This window comes from Mustela nivalis, assembly GCF_964662115.1.
Source record: "Mustela nivalis genome assembly, chromosome: 1".
NCBI classification, from domain to species: domain Eukaryota; kingdom Metazoa; phylum Chordata; class Mammalia; order Carnivora; family Mustelidae; genus Mustela; species Mustela nivalis.
The window spans coordinates 1,604,101-1,627,393 of record NC_139020.1 but is presented as its reverse complement, the minus strand read 5'-3'; the positions used below and the strand labels follow the sequence as shown (position 1 = coordinate 1,627,393).

The following is a 23,293-nucleotide window of genomic DNA, read 5'->3' as shown; positions in this document are numbered from 1 at the left end:
ATCTAATGATTGTAAATATTTATGCCCCCAATATGGGAGCAGCCAATTACATAAGAAAACTGTTAATCAAGATAAAGAGTCATATTGATATAAATATATTAATAGTAGGAGATCTTAACACACCATTCTCAGTAATAGACAGAACATCCAAGCAGAAAATCAATAAAGAAACAAGAGCATTGAATGACACATTGGACCAGATGGACCTCATAGATATATACAGAACATTCCACCCTAAAACAACAGAATACTCATTCTTCTTGAGTACACATGGAACCTTCTCCAGAATGGACCACAAATCAGGGCTCAACTGATACCAAAAGATTGAGATTATTCCCTGAATATTCTCAGATCATAATGCTTTGAAACTGGAGCTCAGCCACAAGAAAATTTTGGAAGGAACTCAAACACCTGGAAGCTAAAGACCATCCTGCTTAAGAATACTTGGATCAACCAGGAGATCAAAGAACTGAAACAATTCATGGAAACCAATGAGAATGAAGACACTTCAGTCCAAAACCTATGGGATACAGCAAAGGCTGTCCTAAAGGGGAAATACATAACCACCCAAGCCTCCCTCAAAAGAATTGAAAAATCCAGAATACACCAGCTGCCTCTACACCTTAAAGAACTGGAGAATCAACAACAAATTAAGCCAACTCCACATACAAGAGGGAAATAATCAAGATTAGAGCAGAGATCAATGAGATAGAAACTAGAGATACAGTAGAACCATCAATGAAACTAGAAGCTGTTTTTTTTTTTCAAAAAAAAATCAATAAGATCAATAAACTGTTAGCCAAACTAACACAAAAGAAAAGAGAGAAGGCCCAAATTAATCAAATTATGAATGAAAAGGGAGAGATCACAACTAACACCAAGGAAATAGAAACAATCCTCAGAAATTATTAAAAACAGTTATATGCCAGTAAGTTAAGAAAACTAGATGAAATGGATGCACTCCTGGAATACTATAAACTTCCAAAATTGAACCAGGAAGAAATTGACAACCTGAATAGACTGATATTTCGTAACGAGATTGAAACAGTGATCAAAAACCTCCCAAAAAACAAGAGCCCAGGACTTGATGGATTCTCTGGGGAATGCTACCAAACTTTCAAAGAAGAAATAACACCTATTCTCCTGAAGCTGTTTCAAAAAATTAGAGCAGAAGGAAAACTTCCAGTCTCTTTTTATGAAGCCAGCCTTACCCCGATCCCCAATCCAGGCAAAGACCCCAGCAAAGAGGAGAATTTCAGACCCATATCCCTGATGAATATGGATGCTAAGATTCTCAACAAGATCCTAGCAAATAGGATCCAACAGCACATTAAAAAGATTATCCACCATGAGCAGGTGGAATTCATCGCTGGGTTTCAAAGATGGTTCAACATTTACAAATCAATCAATGTGATAGAACAAATCAATAAGAGAAGAGAGAAGAACCACATGGTCCTCTCAATTGATGCAGAAAAAGCATTTGACAAAATCCAGCATCCGTTCCTGATTAAAACGCTCCAAAGTATAGGAAGAGAGGGAACATTCTTCAACTTCATAAAGTCTATCTATGAAAAACCCATAGCAAATATTATCCCCAATGGGAAAAATCTCACAGCCTTCCCATTGAGATCAGGAACACGACAAGGATGCCCACTCTCACCACTCTTGTTCAACATAGTAGTAGAAGTCCTAGCAACAGCAATCAGATGACAAAGAGAAATAAAATGTATTCAAATTGGCAATGAAGAAGTCAAACTCTCTCTCTTCGCAGATGACATGATACTTTATATGGAAAACCCAAAATACTCCACCCCCAAACTACTAGAACTCATACAGCTATTCAATAATGTGGCAGGATACAAAGTCAAAGTACAGAAATCAGTTGCTTTCGTATACACTAACAATGAAAATACAGAAAAGGAAATTAGAGAATCGATCCCATTTTCTATAGCACCAAGAACCATAAAATACCTGGGAATAAACCTAACCAAAGAAGTAAAGGATCTGTACTCAAGGAACTTCAGAAAACTCATGAAAGAAATCAAAGACACAAAAAGATGGAACACCATTTCATGCTCATGGATCAGAAAAATAAACATTATTAAAAATTTCTATACTGCCTAGAGCAATCTATACTTTCAATGCCATTCCGATCAAAATTTCACCGGCATTTTTCAAAGAGCTGGAGCAAACAATCTTAAATTTGTATGGAATCAGATGAGACCCTGAATTGCTAAGGAAATGTTGAAAAACAAAAACAAAATTGGGGCATCACGTTGCGTGATTTCAAGCTTTACTACGAAGCTGTGATCACCAAGACAGCATGGTACTGGCAGTACTGGCATAAAAACAGACACATAGACCAGTGGAACAGAGTAGAGAGCCCAGATGTGGACCCTCAACTCTATGGTCAAATAATCTTCGACAAAGCAGGAAAAAATATACAGTGGAAAAAAGATAGTCTCTTCAATAAATGGTGCTGGGAAAACTGGGCAGCTATATGTAGAAGAATGAAACTCAACCATTCTCTTACACCATTCACAAAGCTAAACCCGAAATGGATAAAAGACCTCAACCTGTGACAGGAATCCATCAGAATCCTAGAGGAGAACATAGGCAGTAATCTCTTCGATATCAGCCACAGCAACTTCTTTCAAGATATGTCTCCAAAGGGAAAGGAAACAAAAGCAAAAATGAATTTTTGGAACTTCATTAAGATCAAAATCTTCTGCGCAGCAAAGGAAACAGTCAACAAAACAAAGAGGTAACCCACAGAATGGGAGAAGATACTCGCAAATGACAGTACAGACAACAGACTGATATCCAGGATCTATAAAGAACTTCTCAAACTCAACACACACAAAACAGATAATCATGTCAAAAACAGGGCAAAAGACATGAACAGACACTTCTCCAATGAAGACATACACATGGCTAACAGACATATGAAAAAAATGTTCATTATCACTAGCCATCAGGGAGATTCAAATCAAAACCACACCAGTTAGAACGGCCAAAATTAGCAAGACAGTAAACAACATGTGTTGGAGAGGATGAGGAGAAAGGGGAACCCTCTTACACTGTTGGTGGGAATGCAAGTTGGTGCAGCTACTTTGGAGAACAGTGTGGAGATTCCTTAAGAAATTAAAAATAGAGCTTCCCTATGACCCTGCAATTGCACTACTGGGTATTTACACCCAAAGATACAGATGTATTTAAAAGAAGGGCTGTATTCTCCCCAATGTTTATAGCAGCAATGGCCATGGTCACCAAACTGTGGAAAGAACCAAGATGCCCTTCAACAGACGAATGGATAAGGAAGATGTGGTCCATATACACTATGGAGTATGATGCCTCCATCAGAAAGGATGAACACCCAACTTTTGTATCAACATGGATGGGACTAAGAGGAGATTATGCTGAATGAGCTAAGTCAAGCAGAGAGAGTCAATTATATGGTTTCACTCATTTGTGGAGCATAAGAAATAACACAGAGGACATGGGGAGATGGAGAGGAGAAGGGAGTTGGGGGAAATTGAAGGGGGAGATGAAATATGAGAGACAATGGACTCTGAAAAACAATCTGAGGGTTTTGAAGGGGCGGGGGGTGGGACGTTGAGTGAGCCTGGTGGTGGGCATTATGGAGGGCACGTATTGCATGGAGCACTGGCTGTGCTGCATAAACAATGAATCCTGGTACACTGAAAAGAAATTTTAAAAATTAAAAAAAAGTTCAAAATACACTGACAGAGATTAATTCCTACCATGAGCTCGTGAATATACTTCCCACAGCCAAGTGTGGAATCATTCGATTTGAAGATAAGTCAATAGAAATTTCCCATACTAAAACAAAGAGGGGCACCTGGCTGGCTCAGTCAGTGGAGCATGCAACTCTTGATCTCAGGGTTGTAAGTTCTAGCCCCACATTGGGTGTAGAGATTACTTTTAAAAAATATTTAAACACACACAAAGAGAAAGTGGGAGGTAAAACAAGAACAAAACATCAAAGAGCTCTAGGAAAACATCAAGGCATCACTAATGCGTGTAATTAAAGTCCCAGAAAGGGGCATCTGGGTGGCTCAGTGGGTTGAAACCTCTACCTTCAACTCAGGTCATGATCCCGGGGTCCTGCGATCAAGCCCCAAATCGGGCTCTCTGCTGGGTGGGGAGCCTGCTTCCTCCTCTCTCTCTGCCTGCTTCTCTCTGCCTACTTGTGATCTCTGTCTGTCAAATAAATAAACTTTTTTTTAAAAAATGAAGTCCCAGAAAAGCAGGAGAGAGAGAGAAGGCAGAAGGCAGAAGAAATATTTGAAGAGATAAGAGCTGAGAAACTTTCTAAAAATAATGTAATACATAAAACTATAGATGCAAAAAGTTCATAGTACCTCAAGTCGGATAAATATACCCCCAACCCCTATAAAATAGAATGACCTAGGCACATCATTACAAGTCTGACTATAAAACTGAAAGAGAAGAGGAAATCTTTTATTTTTTTTAAAGATTTTATTTATTTATTTGAAAGAGAGACAGTGAGAGAGAACATGAGTGAGGAGAAGGTCAGAGGGAGAAGCAGACTCCCCATGGAGCTGGGAGCCCGATGTGGGACTCGATCCCGGGACTCCAGGATCATGACCTGAGCCGAAGGCAGTCGTCCAACCAACTGAGCCACCCAGGCGCCCGAGAAGAGGAAATCTTGAAGGCATCTGCATGAAAAAGACATGCTCTTACAAAACAAAGATCATAAATTCTTCAGAGTCTAATTACAAAGCATAAAATTCAAAAGACAACAGAATGACATCTTTAAAATACTAGAAGAGGGTCTCCTCTTCATGCTCCTGGCCGCAGCTCCTTTGGGGACAGAGAGGAGAAGGGACACCAGGTCCTTCTCTGACCCCTGACACTAATTTTGCTCTTCCCCAAGCACCACCATGGGGCCCAGGGTGGATGCTGGTGAAGCAGCACAGGCAGGGTGGGGACAGCCACGCAGGTCCCCTGAAGGTGCTCCTCCGGCCAGAACACAGGAAGGTGCGGAGGGACGCACACAGGCACCTGCTGTGCTCTCACCATGGCTCCCTGTTCTCAGCTTTTCTGATCTGGCCGAGCTGCCATCCCCTTCCCCACACACTAAGGGCAGCTTAGTACCCCTGTCTCCAGGGGCTTGGCTGCGGCCAAGAGCCCGTGCTGCACAGCTGGGTGTAGCTGGGTTAGAGTCACAGCTCTGCCATCTACAAACTCTGCCATCTGGGGCAGCCTCTCTGTAACCTCGGTGTCCCCATCTATAAAATGGGTACTGGCCAGCGCCTGAAACAGGAGGCTGGCATGAGTGCTCAGTGGGAATCTCTTCACACTGAGTTTAATGCCATTCCCCGCGCATGCTTTCCAGAGGCACACACTTGCAGTCTGGGCTTTTCAGAGTCCACACAACAAAGCCGCTTGAGCATGACCTCACAGTCCCAGACACAAAACACATGAGTGCACACATCCACACATGCAGCCATAGAAACACAGACCCTGAGTAGCCCCGGCTGCACGATTCCTATTACACACGGGACATAGTGTGTTTGAAACATGGGTGCAACAAAAAGGTGAGACGAGAAGCATGGAAAAGGAATAAGGCACTATCCTTTTAAAGGAATACGTATTTGGAAGAACCAAATACAACTTCTAAAGCTAAAACCTGTAACATCCCTGATCTAAAAGCCTACTTCACGGGGGAGAGGACAGAGTGGATGGGACGCCAAGGGTCAACACAAAGAGGCCAACCTGCAAAGATCCTGCAAGAACCAAATGTGGCCAAGAGAATTGGAAGATAGAAGGGGAAGGTATGGTCTTCAATTATTTGATCTTCCAGAGGAGAGACCAGAGAGAACTGGTTGAGGCAGCCCCAGGGGGAGGGGCTGTTTTCTACAGATGCCGAAGCCCAGCCACAGAATCACAAAGTGTGGCACAGGTGAGTGAAAGAGACACGTGCCTCTGTCCAGGTAGTGGGCACTGGGGGCTCTCAGGAGAGAATATGCTGGAAGCAGCCAGAGAAAAGCTTGGTTTGCCCATGGTGGGTGGCTGGAGTGGACCCCAGAGCCACATGCGAGGAGACAGTGAGGGAGACAGAAAGGTCAGCATGCCACGATGTGTTCATCCTCACCCTCCAGCTGCGTTCCGCAGTAAGCTCACTCAGGGGCAGCACTCACTCAGCACAGGAGCAACTGCTGGACACACCCAGGAAGGACAATATCAGGGGCCATCTGAGAGGCAGACAGGGACAGTGACTTAAGAAGCTGGTAGACACATAGATGAACAAATATTAACTGAGTAGAATTGCAGCAATGTGTACTAATTAGTGTGCTTAGGAAACTAATGAGGGTAAAACTAGAGCCCTGGACAGACAATGCCTGTACGTTGCAGGGAATCTGCTTTTATCTTCAAGGCAAGAAGGGACGTGACCAACATCAGACCACTGAAATCCTGAGGGCCACCGATAAAGACTAGAAGCCTAAGAATGTCACAACCGGAGAAGGTAGAAAACAAAACGAGACTTGTAAAATGTGAATGCAAACACAAGTAGAAAAAGACTTTTAAAAACAGCACGGAAAGGGAGGACAAAGAGAATCCCAAATAAGATGACAGAAATAAATTCAAATATATTCATGACCATAATAAACATAATTAGATTAAAATATCCAGTTAAAAAGCAGGGATTGAATTTTTTTTTTTTAAATAAAATTCAGCTCTGCACTGTTGTAGTCTAAGTCAGGGTGTCAAGCCACAGCCCTCATTCAGGGCGCCCAGCTTCTGCCCAGGTGTCAGTGTGGTTTCAATGGACATGACCACGCTCCTTTGCTTGCACAGACTATGGCTATTTGTGCTGCTTCAGGGCTGCTTCAGGAGTCCACAAACTGGAGAGATCTGCCGCCTAGTCATTTACCTAAAAAGGGTATCAACCCCTGGTCTAAAACAGAACAGAAAGACCAAAAGTAAAAAAGTGCACCTAGCAAGCATTAACCAAAAACATCTAGTGAAAGTATCTTAATAGATGAAATATACCTTAAGCTAGAAGGTGCTGTTATTAATGAAATGATGTCTCATTAGTGATAACAAAATTCAACTCAGTGGGAAGATATAATGATCCTCAACTTCTACATACCACAAAGAACAGCCTCAAATCACAAAATCCGGTGCATTCTAAAGAGGAGCCACAGTCCTTCCATCATAGGGAAAGACTGTGACACACATTGCATCAAACATGTCCTGTTTGACATGATAGGACAAGAAGAAAAATGATGTTAACAATCAATTTACTCAAAATTTGAAAAGTTGCACTTTTCTTTAGCTTATTTTTTAAATTTTTTTCTTTAGTTTTAGATAAATCGTGATGTATACCACATCTTCTTGATCTGAGACACTGGCGATTAGTGTTTTGTCTTGGAAATCTTCAAATATATGACATGCCATCATGTACTTCATTTGGGGGCCATATAGATATAGATGTACATATCCATATTAGATAGATCACCATGGCCTGAAACACTGAGCTCATGGTACATATGCATAGACTCTTCCACATCTATCAATGAAGAATTTCAACAAGATCAAAACAAACTGGTTTCTATCACAACAAATGATGCCCAGCCATGACAGGTTGAAAGCCTGAGTTTATCATCCTTGTAAAACAAGGGACCTCGATTTCCCTTTTTTCTTTGTTCCACTCTATGACCTATGCAAAGCATTTGTGCTTAGCCTTCTGAAGTTTTTCTATGGAAAGTGCCATGGAAGTGCACTTAAAGTGATCCCATGTAGAAATAGCAAAAGCACAGGCAGAAATTAATGAACTTGGAAAGAGTTACACCATGCAGATCAACAGAGCCAAGGATTACTCTATGAAAAAATAACTATTTTGACAAGACTGGCTGGTAGAATAAATGAGAAGGCACAAATAAAGACTATCAGGAAACCAGGAATAAAAATGTGGCAGGACTACAGATGAAATGGAGATTTTAAAATCAGCAATGACTATTACGAACAAAAACCCCAATAAATTCTATAACAACATATAGCTTTCCAAAATGAATGATTTAGAGCTTGACTAGCCTATAACCATTACAGAAACTGAGCCAGGAGTCAGAATCCCCAACAAAACAACACCAGACCCAGAGGGTCTATAAGTGTCTACTGGCAACATTCAAGGAGAAAACATCTCCAAGCTTGTACAAGCTCTCACAGAGAGGACAAGAATGAGACCACTCCCTCTCTTTTATTTATGAGCTAGATGAAACTGAACACCAGAAACTGACTACAGGTTAGCAGGAAATCCCACTCGTACAAGTTTAGAAACAAGGGAAAGTCCTCAAACATGCTGGAGGTCAGGGTGGCAGCCACCCTAGGAAGATGGGGATGGGTGTGGGGGAGGAACCAGAAGGTCCGGACATGGGGTGTGCCCACTCCCTGGACCTGGTGGCGGTTACAGGGAACACTGTTCATCAAGCTGTGCCTTATGTTTTCTGTACTTTATGTAGGCATGTTGTCCTATTTAAAAAATTGAAAATAAAACTCCCAAGATGTGTATCACAACTACCAGACTGCCAACATGTGGATCATGTGACTGTAGTGGCCATGGTAAAAGATGTGGACTATATCCCAGGACAGAGCTGGGCAGAATGACAAGATGGAAACACTCACTTCAAGAAAGAGAATAAGAGGCAATACTGACTCCAGGGACCTAATCAATATGGACATTAGTAAGATGTCAGAACTAGAGTTCAGAACAATGATTATAAAGATACTAGCTGGGCTTGAAAAAAGCATAGAAGATACTAGAGAATCCCTTACTGGAGAAGTAAAAGAAACTAAAACCTAATGAGATCAAAATTTAAAAGGCTATTATTTTTTTTTTTTAAAGATTTTATTTATTTATTTGACAGACAGAGATCACAAGTAGGCAGAGAGGCAGGCAGAGAGAGAGAGAGGGAAGCAGGCTCTCTACTGAGCAGAGAGCCCGATGCGGGACTCGATCCCAGGACCCTGAGATCATGACCTGAGCTGAAGGCAGCGGCTTAACCCACTGAGCCACCCAGGCGCCCCTAAAAGGCTATTATTGAGATGCAATAAAAAATGGAGGCTCTGCTGGACAAATAAAGCAGAAGAGTCAGTGATCTAGAAGACAAAATGATGGAGAATAAGGAAGCTGAGAAAAAGAGAGAGAAACAACTACTGGATCACAAGAGAAGGATTTGAAAGAGCAGTGATTCCATAAAGTGAAAAAATATTAGAATAATTGGAGTCCCAGAGGATGAGGAAAAGAAAGAATGGGACAGAAGGATTATTTGAATAAATTATAGCTGAGAAGTTCCCTAATCTGGAGAAGGAAACAGGCATTCAAGTCCAGGAGGCACAAAGAACCCCCCTTCAAATCAATAAAAATAGGTCAACATCTCCACATATAATAGTGAAGCTTGCAAATTTCAGAGATAAAGAGAAAATCCTGAAAGCAGCTCAGGACAAGAGGTTCTTAACCTACATCGCTAGAAACATAAGGTTTGCAGCAGACTGGTCCACGAGACCTGGCAGACACAAAGGAGTGGCATGATATACTCTGGGTGCTAAATGAGAAAAATATGCAGCCAAGAATATTTTCTCCAGCTAGGATGATATTCAGAATAGAAGGAGAGATAGAAAGCATCCAGGACAAACAGAAACTAAAATAATTTATAATCACTAAACCAGGCCAGAAGAACTGTTAAAAGAGATCCTTTAAGAGAAGAGAGAGCTCAAAAGTTACATAGACCAGAAAGGAACAGAAACAATATACAGAAACAGTGACTTTACAGGTAATACAATGGCAGCAAGTTCATATCTTTTGACAGTTACTGTGATGTAAATGGGCTAAATGCTCCAATCAAAAGACACAGTGTATCAGATTGGATAAAAAAGCAAGACCCTGGGGCACCTGGGTGGCTCAGTGGGTTAAAGCCTCTGTCTTCAGCTCAGGTCATGATCCCAGGGTCCTGAGATTGAGCCCCGTATTGGGCTCTCCACTCAGCAGGAGTCTGCCTGACTCTCTGCCTACTTGTGATCTCTGTCTATCAAATAAATAAATAAGATCTTTTTTTAAAAAAAGGAAGCAAGACCCATCAGTATGTTATCTACAAAGATGCCTCCAGATTGAATGTGAGGGGATGGAAAACCATTTATCATGCTATTGGGCATAAAGAAAGCTGAGGTAGCAATCCTTCTATCAGATGAATTAGATTTTAAACCAAAGACTGTAATAAGAGATGACAAAGGACATTATACCATAATTAAAGATCTAGCCAAAAAGAAGATCTAACAATTGTAAATATTTATGCCCTAACATGGGAGCAGTCAATTATATAACCCAATTAATAACAAAATTAAAGGAACACATAATAATACAGTAATAGGAGGGAATTTTAACATCCCACTCACTGCAGTGGACAGATCATCTGAGTAGAAGATCTACAAGAAGGGCTTCGAATGACACACTGATGGACCAGATGGGCCAGATGGACTTCACAGATATATTCAGAACATTCCATCTTAAAGCAACAGAATACACATTCTTCTTGAGTGCACATGGACCATTCTCCAGAATAGCTCACATCCTGGGCCACAAATCAGGTCTCAACTTGTACCAAAAGACTGGGATCATTCCCTGCATATTTTCAGAGCACAATGCTTTGAAACTGGAACTCAATCATGAGAGGAAATTTGGAAAGAACTCAAATACATGGAGGTTAAAGAGCATCCTACTAAAGAATGAGTGGGTCAGCCAGGAAATTAAAGAAGAATTGAAAAATTCATGGAAACAAATGAAAATGAAAACACAACCATTCAAAACCTTTGGGATGCACAAAGGTGGTCACGAGAGGAAAGTGTACAGTGATACAAGCCTTTTTCAAGAAACAAGAAGTTTTCAAGTACACAACCTAACCCTCTACCTAAAGGAGCTGGAGAAAGAACAGCAAAGAAAACCTAAACCCAGCAGGAGAAGAGAAATAATAAAGATCAGAGCAGAAATCAATGAAATAGAAACCAAAAGAACAGTAGAACAAATCAACAAAACTAGGAGCTGGTTCTTTGAAAGAATTAATAAGATGATAAATCCCTGGCCAGAATTATCAAAGAGAAAAGAGAAAGGACCCAAATAAATAAAATTATGAATGAAAGAGGAGAGATCACAACCAAAACCAAAGAAATGCAAACAATTATCAGAATATATTATGAGCAACTATACATCAGCAAATTTGACAATCTGGAAGAAATGGATGCATTCCTAGAAACTTATAAACCACTAAAATTGAACCAGAAAGAAATAGAAAACCTGAACAGACCCATACTAGTAAGGAATTGAAGCAGTCATCAAAAATCTCCCAATAAACAAGAGCCCAGGGCCAGAAAGCTTCCCAGGGGAATTTCACCAAACATTTAAAGAAAAATGAATACCTGTTCTTCTGAAGCTGTTTCAAAAATTAGAAATGCCTCTCTGCCTGTGTTTGGAAGAAAAACTTCCAAACTTTTCTGAGGCCGTCATTACCTTGATTCCAAAACCAGACAAAGACTCCACCAAAAAAGAGAATTACAGACCAATATCCCTGATGAATATGGATGCAAAAATTCTCACCAAGGTACTAGCTAAGAGGAGAAGGGAGCTGCGGGAAATTGGAGGGGCAGACGAACCATGAGAAACTGGACTCTGAAAAACAAACAGGGTTTTGGAGGGGTGGGGGGTGGCAAGTTGTGTGAGCCTGGTGGTGCGTATTGTGGAGGGCACGTATTGCATGGAGCACTGGGTGTGGTGCATAAACAATGAATTCTGGAACACTGAAAAAAAATTTTAAAAATAAATTAAAAATTTAAAAAATAAACATAATTAAAAAATAAAAATAAAAGGACTGTTCACGGGGCGCCTGGGTGGCTCAATGGGTTAAAGTCTCTACCTTTGGCTCAGGTCATGATCCCAGGGTCCTGGGATCGAGCCCCGCATCGGGCTCTCTGATCGGCAGGGAGCCTGCTTCCTCCTCTCTCTCTCTGCCTGCCTCTCTGCCTACTTGTGATCTCTGCCTGTCAAATACATAAATAAGTAATCTTAAAAAATTTAAAAAAGAACTATCCACCCTAAGTGGTATTTATTCCTGGGCTGCCAGGTGGTTCAGCACCCACAAATCAATCAGTGTGATGCGCCACATTAACAAAAGAAAGGGCAAGAACCCTAACACCCTCTCAATAGAGGCAGGAAAAGCCTCGGACAAAGCACAGCATCCAGCGTTTTTTTATTAAAACGTCAGTGTAGGGATAGGGAACATACCTCAATATCATCTAAGCCATATACAAAAAGCCCACAGCAAATATCATTCTCAATGGGGAAAAAACGGAGAGCTTTCCCCCTAAGGCCAGGCATCCAGCAGGGATGCCCACTGTCATCACTGCCGTTCAGCACAGTACTGGAAGTCCTAGCCTCGGCAATCACACAACGAAAAGAAACAAAGACATCTGAATCAGCAAAGAAGTCAAACTCACACTCTTTGCAGAGGACATGATAATCTATGTAGAAACCCCAAAAGACTTCACCCCAAAATTGCTAGAACTCATACAGGAATTCATTAAGTGGCAAGATATGAAATCAAGGCGCAGAAATCAGTTGCATTTTTATACACTGAGAAATCAGAAAGGGAGACAAAGCATAAGAGATGCTAAATCTGGGGCACCTGGGTGGCTCAGTGGGTTAGGCCGCTGCCTTCGGCTCAGGTCATGATCTCAGAGTCCTGGGATCAAGTCCCGCATCGGGCTCTCTGCTCAGCAGGGAGCCTGCTTCCTCTCTCTCTGTCTGCCTCTCTGCCTACTTGTGATTTCTCTCTGTCAAATAAATAAATAAAATCTTTAAAAAAAAAAAAAGAAACACTAAATCTTAGGAAACAAACTGAGGGTTGCTGGAGGGAAAGGGGTGGGGGTGGGCATTGAGGAGGGCACGCGACGGAATGAACACGGATGAATCACTGACCTCTACTTCTGAAAATAATTTTACACTATATGTTAGTTAACTGAATTTAAATTAAAAAAATTTTAAAGACAGGGTATCCGAGGCCATGGCAGCTGGGGTGTGAGGTGAGGACAGCCACTCTTCACAGTGGTTTCCACACTCCAGTGTAGGCGACGGCCGTGCAAGAGCAGGAGCACTTCTGGAGAGAGGAGCACCGGTCACATGCACCAGAAACGTTAGAGGAATGGAAACTGGCAGCATCCGAGGCAGTAGCTAAAAATTACGTACGACCTAAAGCCCATGAAGGAGAATCAGCAGACGCAGCAGATGCGTGCAGTGGAGTACTAGACAGCCGAGAACAGAGGTGGCAAGGGCTGCGGGTGTTGTCTGGGATGGATTGCTCCAACACAACGTTTAAGGGGAGAAAAGCATGTTACAAAAGGATGCAGGGCTTATGATGCCATTTAAATGCTTTTAAAAAATGCCAGAATATACTGCTTTATTTCAGAACATGGGTGAAGACGTGCACTGGGGTTAGCAACCCCAATCTCAAGCGGGTTCCTGCAAGAGGCGCTAGGGATGGCTTTTCTAACCCGGTAAAATTCCTTTCCCTTCCCCAGACTCTGCCAGCAGCCTTTCTCTTGCCACACGCCTCTCGTACAGCAACAGAGCAGAAGGTACCCCACGCTGGCGTCCAGTGTCCTACCTACGCCATGAGCCTCATGGGAATTCCCACCAGCCAGTTTCACCAGGGAGCCTGGTAAGCCAGCAGAGTGCTGTGTGCAAGTGCCTCTGTGTGCATGTGTGTGTGCTTCTGTGTGTGCCCATATGTGCCGTATATGCACATGCTTGTGTGTGTGCCCTTGTGGCATATGTGTGCATGTGTGTGCCCAAGTGTGTCTGTATGTGTGTGTGCACATGTGTGCACCTCTGTGCATGCGTGTGTGGGTGCTTGTTTGTGTGCCCTTGTGACCTGTGTGTGCCCGTGTGTGCTCATGGTGTGCGTGTGTGCATGCCCGTGTGTGTGCTCAAGTGTGAGCCTGTTCGTGTGTGTGCGTGTGCATGCCGTGTACGCACGTGTTCATGTCTGTGTGTGTGTGTGTGTGTGTGTGTGCAGTTCGGTGTTGTCTAGGGCACAGGCAGGTGGAGGTGGGTGAGGCGGAAGACAGGGACAGACAGAAGGTGCCCAGTGGAGCAGGTCTGGGGAGGGTCGCTCAGGGGCCTCTCCCAGGCTGTCTCCTGGTTCCCGGTCCTCTGATGTCCGAGACACTGGGGCAGGTTTGAGTCATGTCAGTGGTGCTGTCCACGCCACACCTGCGTGGGAGGTCAAGTATAGAACTGACCGGAAACAGAGGACCAGGCTCCTCTCTGTGGCGGGCGAGGCTGCAGAGCCTGTGACAGGTGTCGCGGGCCAAGCGGTGCAGCCAACACATCAAATACAGACACCTGGGTGGTAGGAATGTCCAGGGGAATGTCTAGGGAGACGGCCATTCTGCTCTGGGTTGATGCCCCCTGCCCGGGCCCAGCCCAGCCTCGAGCCCCTGTGTACCATGCCTGCTGCTCTGCCGCAGGACCCCTGGGCGGCACCCTCCCCCAGGCCAGGGCAGTTTCTGCTGTGCCCGCTACAGCATGGCTGAGCTGTGCCTCCTGCCGGCTGGCCGGTGGCTGCCCGTCCCTCTGCTGCCCAGTGGCCGGCAGCCAGGCCCCCTCCTGCTACACACCAGTGAGGTGCCAGGCCAGTGGGTCTCAAGTGCACCCACTCTCTGACCCAGAAACTTCATCCCAAAACAAACCCCCAGAAACAAGGCATGGAGCTATGTTGTCTGCAGAGACCAGGTGATTGAGAAGCCGAATTCCCCAAATCTCCACCATGGCCCGGGGCTTCCAGATGGTGCCCATTCTCAGGGTGGCAAGGGGGAAGCTGTGTCCCTGACCACACAGCCTGGCCCCATGCACCCGCCTGCCGCACTGCCCAACATGCACAAGGTGACTGCCTTGCCGTGGGGGGACACAGGGCGTCAGCTGGCCTTGCCGCAGGGGAACACAGGACGTCAGCTGGCCTCGATGGAAGGGTCCCAGGCGGCAAAGGTGGGACAAGGCAGCGCACGGCCCGGCCCCCCTGCCCCCGTCCCCCGGCACCCACACCTGCCCTTGTACAGCAGCGACCTGGGATAGAGCAGCAGGGAAGTGTCAAGAGGACCCATGCACACGAATCCTCCCAAGAACGCATGCGGTGGAAGCGAGTTCAAGGCCAGTACATGCAGGACAGCCTCCTACCATCATTCGGAGGCTGTGGGAGAAAGCACGCCTCTCCAGGGCACAGAGGTGTGGCTCCACTCTGTCTCAAAAGGCAGCAGAGAGCGCACAGATCCGCCCTGAGGAGCCAGCGGTGAAGGGCTGATGCTGTCCCGGCATCCACGTTAGGAGTAGATACCTGGGGGTATTATAATAACCAGTAACTGATCATCCATCGGCTAAAAACGGGCCACACATGGACCAGCAACAGAAGGGAGTCATGATCCAGGGGCCAGTCCTGGTCGGGTTCTGCAGATCTAACGTAACAAAGAGTTAGGAGCTGGACTCAACCTTCCGGAACACAGGAGCCAGGACACAGGACATCTGACGTGACGCCCCACCCCCCAGCCACGTGCACCACCAAGTCCTCCACAGGGGCTCCCACTTTCCATGAGCCGCTGTGAGAAGGGGCTTAGCCTTCCCCACTTTGTAGCAGAGACAGGGTGTGCAGAAACAGAAGACAGGCGCGCAGAGCCGCAGCAGGAAAGCATGGTTTATTGGGCTCACAGATGACTGGTTCCCGCTGGAGACAGAGGACCTCGGAAACTAGGCCTCCCACGGGGGACATGCTGGGTCACAGAGGGGTCCGGGTCATCCCGCCACATCCTCACCATGGGCTTTCGAAGGTCCGCTGGGCACGTTCTTCATCTGCCTGGGCAGAACCCGGAGGGTGCTGAAGACTTGCCCCAGGAGGGGCGCAGATGTGGCCCCCTGTGCCCTGGGAGCAGCTGGGGGGGATCCCGGTCAGAAGCAGGACGGGGTGCTACAGGAGACGGGTCTGCAGAGCAGGGTGGGGCGGTTGGGCTGGCAGCCCCCGGAGGACTGGCAGGAGGGGACCACGTACACGGCGGGCTTGCAGCTCACGGACAGGGCGGGCCTGCAGCTCACGGGCACGTAGCAGGACGTCTGGCAGGAGCTGGGGGTGCAGGAGGCCGGCTGGCAAGAGCTGGGCACACAGCAGGACGTCTGGCAGGGGCTGAGCACATAGCAGGCCGGCTGGCAGGAGCTGGGCACGCAGCAGGCCGGCTGGCAGCCCGTGGAGCAGCTGGTGTGGCACATGGTGGCGTGGGGCTGGAGTGGAGTCAGGGAGGAGCGCGGTGAGTTCTGGAGGCTCCTGCCCCGGGCAGCCTTTATGTTTGGGCTGCGGGGGTCTGGACAGCACGGGACACAGCTGCTGTCTTCCTTGTTTGTGCTTCTTCCGGGCTGTGTCCCAGAACTTGGATTCTGCTGCAGGTGTTTTGTCTGTCTGGCCCTAACCCTCATGACTAATTGGCCCCTCTCCAAATGCAAGTTACACTTGGAAACGTGCCCAGGTGTGTCACTGGCACCAGCCGGATTCTGCGTCCTTCCTTATGATTTCTCTGGAGCCACTTCTGTGTGACTCTGAAAACACGGGTGTCCCAACCCCTGCACACATGATGGCGGCCCCTGGACGGCCTACCCCACGTCAGGAAGGCTCCAAGGCGAGTGCTCAGAGAACGGGTATGTCTGGGTCATGTCCGAGTGTCCCGGGAGCTTCTGGCTGCAGGTCAAGCACGGCCAACATGAAGGAAGGACACGGCGACCAGCTGCCCACAGCACAAGCGTGGACGGAAGGGTGTGGGTCACAGAGAACTCCTGGCGGGCAACAACCTTGGATCCTTGTCTTGAGAAAGCCTCATCGTTAGAGAAGCACAGTGAACCAAGGCACGGACCTCCTGGCAGGAGGCACAGCCCCACCAGAAGCAAGGGTGTCCCTGCGAAGTGGGAGGGAACACCAGCCACACACATGCGGCCCACAGAGGTCAACAGTCACGTGGGACTCCGAGGAAGTCTGGCTGAGTCTGGTGGCGGGTCTTCCTCTCCTCCAGGGACTCTCGCCTGACCTCTATTGCCAGAAAGCTGGCAGGGAGGTCCTCTGTCTGCCCCCCGGGTCTCTGTCTGGTAGACACTGGAGTCCACACTGGACGTACGAAGAACCCACAGTCTCTAGCACCCCTTCTCCACCCCACCCAGGTTGGTGAGAATGCCTCTAGAATTCAACACAGAAGATGGTATTTCTGAAAACACTCCTGCAAGATGCTGCTGAATTATAAGATTTGGGACAGATTTATAAGAGTTTTCCAGAATAGGGCCCAAAGATGGACACACAGGTCAGCGAGGTCCAGGCACCCCCACCCAGGCACACTCACAGTCTGAGTTCATTTGTTAGGGAGACACTGACTGTTCCCCATTCCAGGGTCTCCTCCATGAGGAGGGACAGCCATCTGAGCTCCCTCCCCCCCTCCCCATGCCATTCCTCACTCCTTGCACACAGAGATTCTGGGGCCCACCTGCCTGCAGACCGCACCTGCTGGGGCTCACTTGGACAGGGCAGTCTCAGCACAAAGACTGACCCCTTTGTTGGGGGGGTGTCATTTACAATTTTCCAACACAGCTTGTCACCGACAGGAGAATCCGTCAGCTTCTGTTCTGGAAGGCACACACCTAGCCACGCACCTGGACACTTGCAGGTGACGGAACAGATCTTCCCCCCAACAAAGTGTAAAGCCAGGCTGTGCACGTCCAAGATAGTCGGTGAACAAGTGATCGTGTACCAGAACAGAAATCAACAGCCAGTAAAAGAGAACGCAGACGTCCTACATCCAGTGTCATAATTAATTTCAATATACAATTAAAAAATCACTAGACATAAAAGATACAGAAAACGGAATCTGCAGTGAAAGAAACATGTCAATCAATAGTCATGCACCTTGAGACAGTCCGGACGTTGCTGGCAAACAATGGTGGGAGAGTGGCTCTTTAAATACGTGTAAAGAGTCTGAGGAGGATACATTTGAAGAATTAAAGGAAAGTATTATCTTCATGACTGAAGGAAGAGGGCATGTTTGACAAATAAATGGAAACTGGTTAAAAAAAAAAAAAGATGGCGGGAGAGAGATTCTCGAACTGAAAACACACAGTGGAAATGAAACGTTCACTGGGATGTTGAAGACAGAAGAATGAAGAGGACGTGAAAGTGAACACATGTTGAGAGAAATTATCTGACCGGAAGGAGAAGGAAGAGTTAAGAAAAATAAAAAGAGGGGCCCCGGGTGGCTCAGTCCGTTGGGGGTCCAAATCTTGACTGCGGTTCAGGTCAGGGTCTCGGGTCATGAGATCGAGCCCCCTGTCGGGCTCTGCACTCAGCGGAGAGCCAGCTCCGGATTCTCTCTCTCCCTCTGCTCTTCCCCCTGCTTGCTCGCTCTCCCTCTAATAAATAAATAAATTTAAAAAAAAAAAAAAAGTAAACTCTGGGCACATAATAGGTACCGTGATGAAAACCAAAAATGCAGAGCAAAGCCTTCAAAGCAGTGAGAGGAAGATCACTTCACAGACGAGGAGAAAAGGTGACAGCTGACTTCTCATCAGCAGCGGAGACCAGAGGACGGACGAGAACGGGGTGAGGTTGCTGAAGACGGGCACTGCCAATCAAGGATGCCACGCGTAGCAAAAGGAGAGAGAACGTCCTCTGAAAGAGGGTGAGACGAAACCCTCCCAGGATACAGGAAGGAAGAGAGCCACCCGCTGTGGAGTGCGGGGCGAGGGACCCCGAAGGGGGGCGCTGGGAGGAGCCCTACGGGAGGAGGAAGGAGCAGCCTCGTTTTCATCCTTCTCGTGGTTGACAAGCGACCCATGGAAACCTGCAGCTCCGTCACTAGGTCACATGTGGACCTGTGGTCATGTGTGGTCACCCTGGATCCTCTTGGTGCTGACGGGTTTTAACCTGTTGTCAGGACGGAGGAGCATGTGGATGGACGTGGCTCACCGCCAGGTCTCAAGGTCACGCCGCTGTGTGGTCTCAGGTGGGCTCCAGGCTGTTCTTGTCTCCGCTCTGACCACGGCGGGAGCCCCCAAGACCACAGTCTTGGAATAACTTAACTAGTGTGGCTTGTTACGGGGCCACCTGAGGAGCCCTTCTGTCCACACCTGCTGTCACTGGGGGGGCCCATCCCTGTGCAGAGGGCCCAGTGGGCGCAGCCTCAGAGGGGGAGTGACAGTGCCCCTGCCGAATGGCCCCCAACTCAGAAGAATGTGCTAGAGATGACACGTCAGGTCAGGGGCCCGGGGACTGTGGGGGGTATCGACCCCCACCCCTGCCGCTGCCTTCTTCCCAGCGGATGGGTCTCATGCAAGGTCATGCCAGCCTTGCTAGAACCAGACGGACCAGACGCTGGTGCTGGGAGAGGAGCCCGGCGTGGGCAGCCCGCCCCTCACCGCCCCTCCCGGGCTCCGGCCGGTGCTGCCCCGTCTTGGAGGGCAGCTCTGCCATGTGAGCTTGGAAGCCACAGAAGACACATGGTCTGCCCGCTCTTGCTCCTGTCTCTGCGAGCTGATTCGGGACTGTACGATATGTCACTACTGAACCCCTAAAACCCCAGCATAATTTGGCGCAACGGTAATGACCGCGGACCCCAGAGTGAAACTGAGCTTCAAACGCCTGCTTCTTGGCCACAGTGGGAGAGCGCACGCATCACGGAATCCAATCGCGCATCCGCATACATGGGCTCCCCTACCCCTATGATGGCGGCAAGGACTGGTGACTAGTCAGTGACGAGCTGACAGTGTGGCACCTGGCACAAAGCCGGGACCAGATGACATGGTGGATGCCATGGCCACAGCTGTCCCCAGTGAGGAGCCCAGCCGCTGGGCTCTGGTCCCTTGGGAAGACCTTTTGGGTCACAGAGTTTCCAAATAAAAGACCTCAACATGAGACAGGAATCCATCAGAATCCTAGAGGAGCACATAGGCAGTAATCTCTTCGATATCAGCCACAGCAACTTCTTTCAAGATATGTCTCCAAAGGCAAAGGAAACAAAAGCAAAAATAAACTTTTGGGACTTCATCAAAATCAAAAGCTTCTGTACAGCAAAGGAAACAGTCAACAAAACAAGGAGGCAACCCACGGAATGGGAGAAGATATTTGCAAATGACAGTACAGACAAAAGGTTGATATCCAGGATCTATAATAAACTCCTCAAACTCAACACACACAAAACAGATAATCATATCAAAAAATGGGCAGAAGACACAGACACTTCTCCAATGAAGACATACAAATGGCTATCAGACACCTGAAAAAGTGTTCATCATCACTAAGCATCAGGGAGATTCAAATTAAGACCATATTAAGATGTCACTTTACACCAGTTAGAATGGCCTAAATTAGCAAGACAGGAAACAATGTGTGTTAGAAAGGATGTGGAGACAGGGGAACCCTCTTACACTGTTGGTGGGAATGCAAGTTGGTGCAGCCTCTTTCGAGAACAGTGTGGAGATTCCTCAAGAAATTAAAAATAGAGCTTCCCTACGACCCTGCAATTGCACTCCTGGGTATTTACCCCAAAGATACACATGTAGTGAAAAGAAGGGCCATCTGTACCCCAATGTTTATAGCATCAATGGCCATGGTCGCCCAACTGTGGAAAGAACCAAGATGCCCTTCAACGGATGAATGGATAAGGAAGACGTGGTCCATTACACTATGGAGTATGATGCCTCCATCAGAAAGGACGAATACCCAACTTTTGTAGCAACATGGACGGGACTGGAAGAGATGATGCTGAGTGAAATAAGTCAAGCAGAGAGAGTCAATTATCATATGGTTTCACTTATTTGTGGAGCATAACAAATAGCATGGAGGACAAGGGGTGTTAGAGAGGAGAAGGGAGTTGGGGTAAACTGGAAGGGGAGGTGAACCATGAGAGACTATGGACTCTGAAAAACAATCTGAGGGTTTTGAAGGGGCGGGGGGTGGGAGGTCGGGGTACCAGGTGGTGGGTATTATAGAGGGCACCTATTGCATGGAGCACTGGGTGTGGTGAAAAAATAATGAATACTGTTATGCTGAAAATAAATTAATTAAAAAAAAAAAAAAACAGGGATCCCCGGTCTGGCAAGCAGGACGGTGCTTGTGTGGACAGAGGACAGGGTACATGAGCTCGGGGAGGACCTGGAGCATCCTGATATGGGGGTCCTTGTCCCCAGCCGATGGTCCCTCACCATCCTACCTGGGCTGGGTCGAGAAATCGCGGGGCTACTGGGTCACGCTGAGACTCCAGCTGTCACAGAGTCTCCTGAACAGAGTCGCTTCCACCAGGAAACTCCAGGAAGAGACGCACAGAGGAGGAGGAGGAGGAGGAAAACAATCAGGCCACTAGGAGGAAGGCCCCGTGTGGCTTGTTGCCAGGATGCCACAGCCCGGGTATAAAGGCTGCCTGGGGAAGGAGCCTCCAGACCAGCCCCGTCCTCCACCCTGACTCCACTCCAGCCCCACGCCACCATGTGCCACACCAGCTGCTCCACGGGCTGCCAGCCGGCCTGCTGCGTGCCCAGCTCCTGCCAGATGTCCTGCTCTGGTTCCCTGGACTGCATCCCCACCTGCTGCCCTCCCCCAGGCTGTGGGGGCTCCTGCAGTGCCCCCTGCATGGTTCTGCTGTGCCAGCCTGCGTGCGGCTCAGCCGTCTCCTGCCAGTCAGCATGCGGCTGCCCGTCCCTGTGCTGCCCAGTGGCCTGCGGCCAGGCCTCCTCCTGCAGCTCAGCCTGCTGTGTGCCCAGCTCCTGCCAGACGTCCTGCTACGTGCCCGTGAGCTGCAAGCCAGCCGTGTGTGTGCCCATGAGCTGCAAGCCAGCCGTGTGCATGCCCGTGAGCTGCAAGCCAGCCGTGTGCGTGCCCGTGAGCTGCAAGCCCGTTGTGTATGTGGCTCCCTCCTGCCAGTCCTCTGGGGGCTGCCAGCCCTCCTGCCCCACCCTGCTCTGCAGGCCTGCCCCCTGCGGCACCCCTACCTGCTGCTGACGAATCACTCTACTGACCTCTCCCACCATGTCTCATTACCGAATCAGTGATGGTGTTTTCTTCTCCATAAGAGCTTAGTGACCTATTAAAAATAAATCTCTCTGCTCCTCAGCACTGTGTCTTTCTGTGATTTCACCCTGAAGCTGTCTCTCCCTGTCACCTGCTCGCTTGGACAAGCCAATGCCTGAGAAGCGCCATCCAAGGGTGGTTCTCCTGGGGCAGTCAAGCCCCTCAGCATGTTGGGGAAACCCACGAAGAAAAGCTGTAATCCAGGCTCTTAGAACCTGAACAGGAAGGAATCCAGGCATTCCTTCCCACTGTTTCAAGTGAGGACTTCATGCATGGTTCTTTGATCCTAGAAAGTGCCGATGAGGCACAGATGATGGGAGGAAGAGCCACAGCCCGAGGGACCCACAGTGGCTTCCCTTGGTTGCACCAAGGAGCCAGTGGGACAGGAACGTAGATCTCAGCTCAAAGAAGAGAGTTCCCTACACGCCAGAGCTACCCTACAGATAATGGGCACCTGGACGTTGTTCCAGCTTCTCAAGAGAAGCTACGTTCACTCCGCTCTCCCCATGAGAGGCAGACCTGGAATGAACCCACAGGTCCATGTAACAGGGATGGAGAAAGCAGGCACGACAGTCCCACGAGGGAGAAGGGGCCGGCAAGGAAGAGGAGCACTCTGCGTTTGCCGCCGCGCGAATGGGTCTCAGGACGCGGTGCTGGGCGGAGCCGGGCCAAAGCGCCTGTGGCATGATCCCCTTAAAGTGAGGCTCCAAGACAAGCAAACGGGTTTCTTCTTTTAAAGATCAGAACAGCGGCTCCTTCTGGAGGATTCGGATGACGCTGGCTGGCAGAAGAGGTTATCTGGAGAGGGTGGTGGGGTCCACGGCCTGAGCAGAGGGCACAGGTCACATCCGGGGCCCTGAGAAGTTTGGAGCAAGGTCAGGACGTGTGTCCTGCTGGGGCTTGGGCTACTCAGATGAATGCCTTTGGCAAAATTCATCAAGTGAAACACCCAAGGTTCATATTATTTCACACACGAAAGCATAAAAATTGGATTCCTGTTCAGGGTGTGCCTCCTAAATGTTTGAGTGGAACGTACTATTGCTTGTGACGTACTTTGAGATGCTCCAAGGAGCTACGAGGTGCGGAGGGAGGGGTGGTGTGATGGGCGAGTGTCCGAGAATGTG

General features: G+C 47.8%; 4 protein-coding genes across 5 annotated transcripts in view; 1 reads left to right on the top strand and 3 right to left on the bottom strand.

The window, feature by feature from the left end:
• Positions 1-23,293, bottom strand: part of TSPEAR (thrombospondin type laminin G domain and EAR repeats) — a 205,494-nt gene that overhangs the window by 163,227 nt on the left and 18,974 nt on the right. The window lies entirely within an intron of this gene.
• CFAP410 (cilia and flagella associated protein 410) overlaps positions 1-23,293 on the bottom strand; it is a 293,294-nt gene that overhangs the window by 255,365 nt on the left and 14,636 nt on the right. The gene's annotated exons all lie outside the window — the stretch shown is intronic.
• Positions 15,887-17,303, bottom strand: LOC309859969 (uncharacterized protein). The gene has a single exon (XM_082721306.1). It carries the CDS (start codon positions 16,547-16,549, stop codon positions 16,031-16,033), a length of 519 nt encoding a protein of 172 aa, XP_082577432.1. The 5' UTR covers positions 16,550-17,303; the 3' UTR covers positions 15,887-16,030.
• LOC309859974 (uncharacterized protein) lies at positions 16,183-22,211 on the top strand. Its single transcript, XM_082721318.1, has 2 exons — positions 16,183-16,208; positions 21,542-22,211. The coding sequence occupies exon 2, from the start codon at positions 21,588-21,590 to the stop codon at positions 22,098-22,100; it is 513 nt and encodes a 170-aa protein (XP_082577444.1). The 5' UTR covers positions 16,183-16,208; positions 21,542-21,587; the 3' UTR covers positions 22,101-22,211.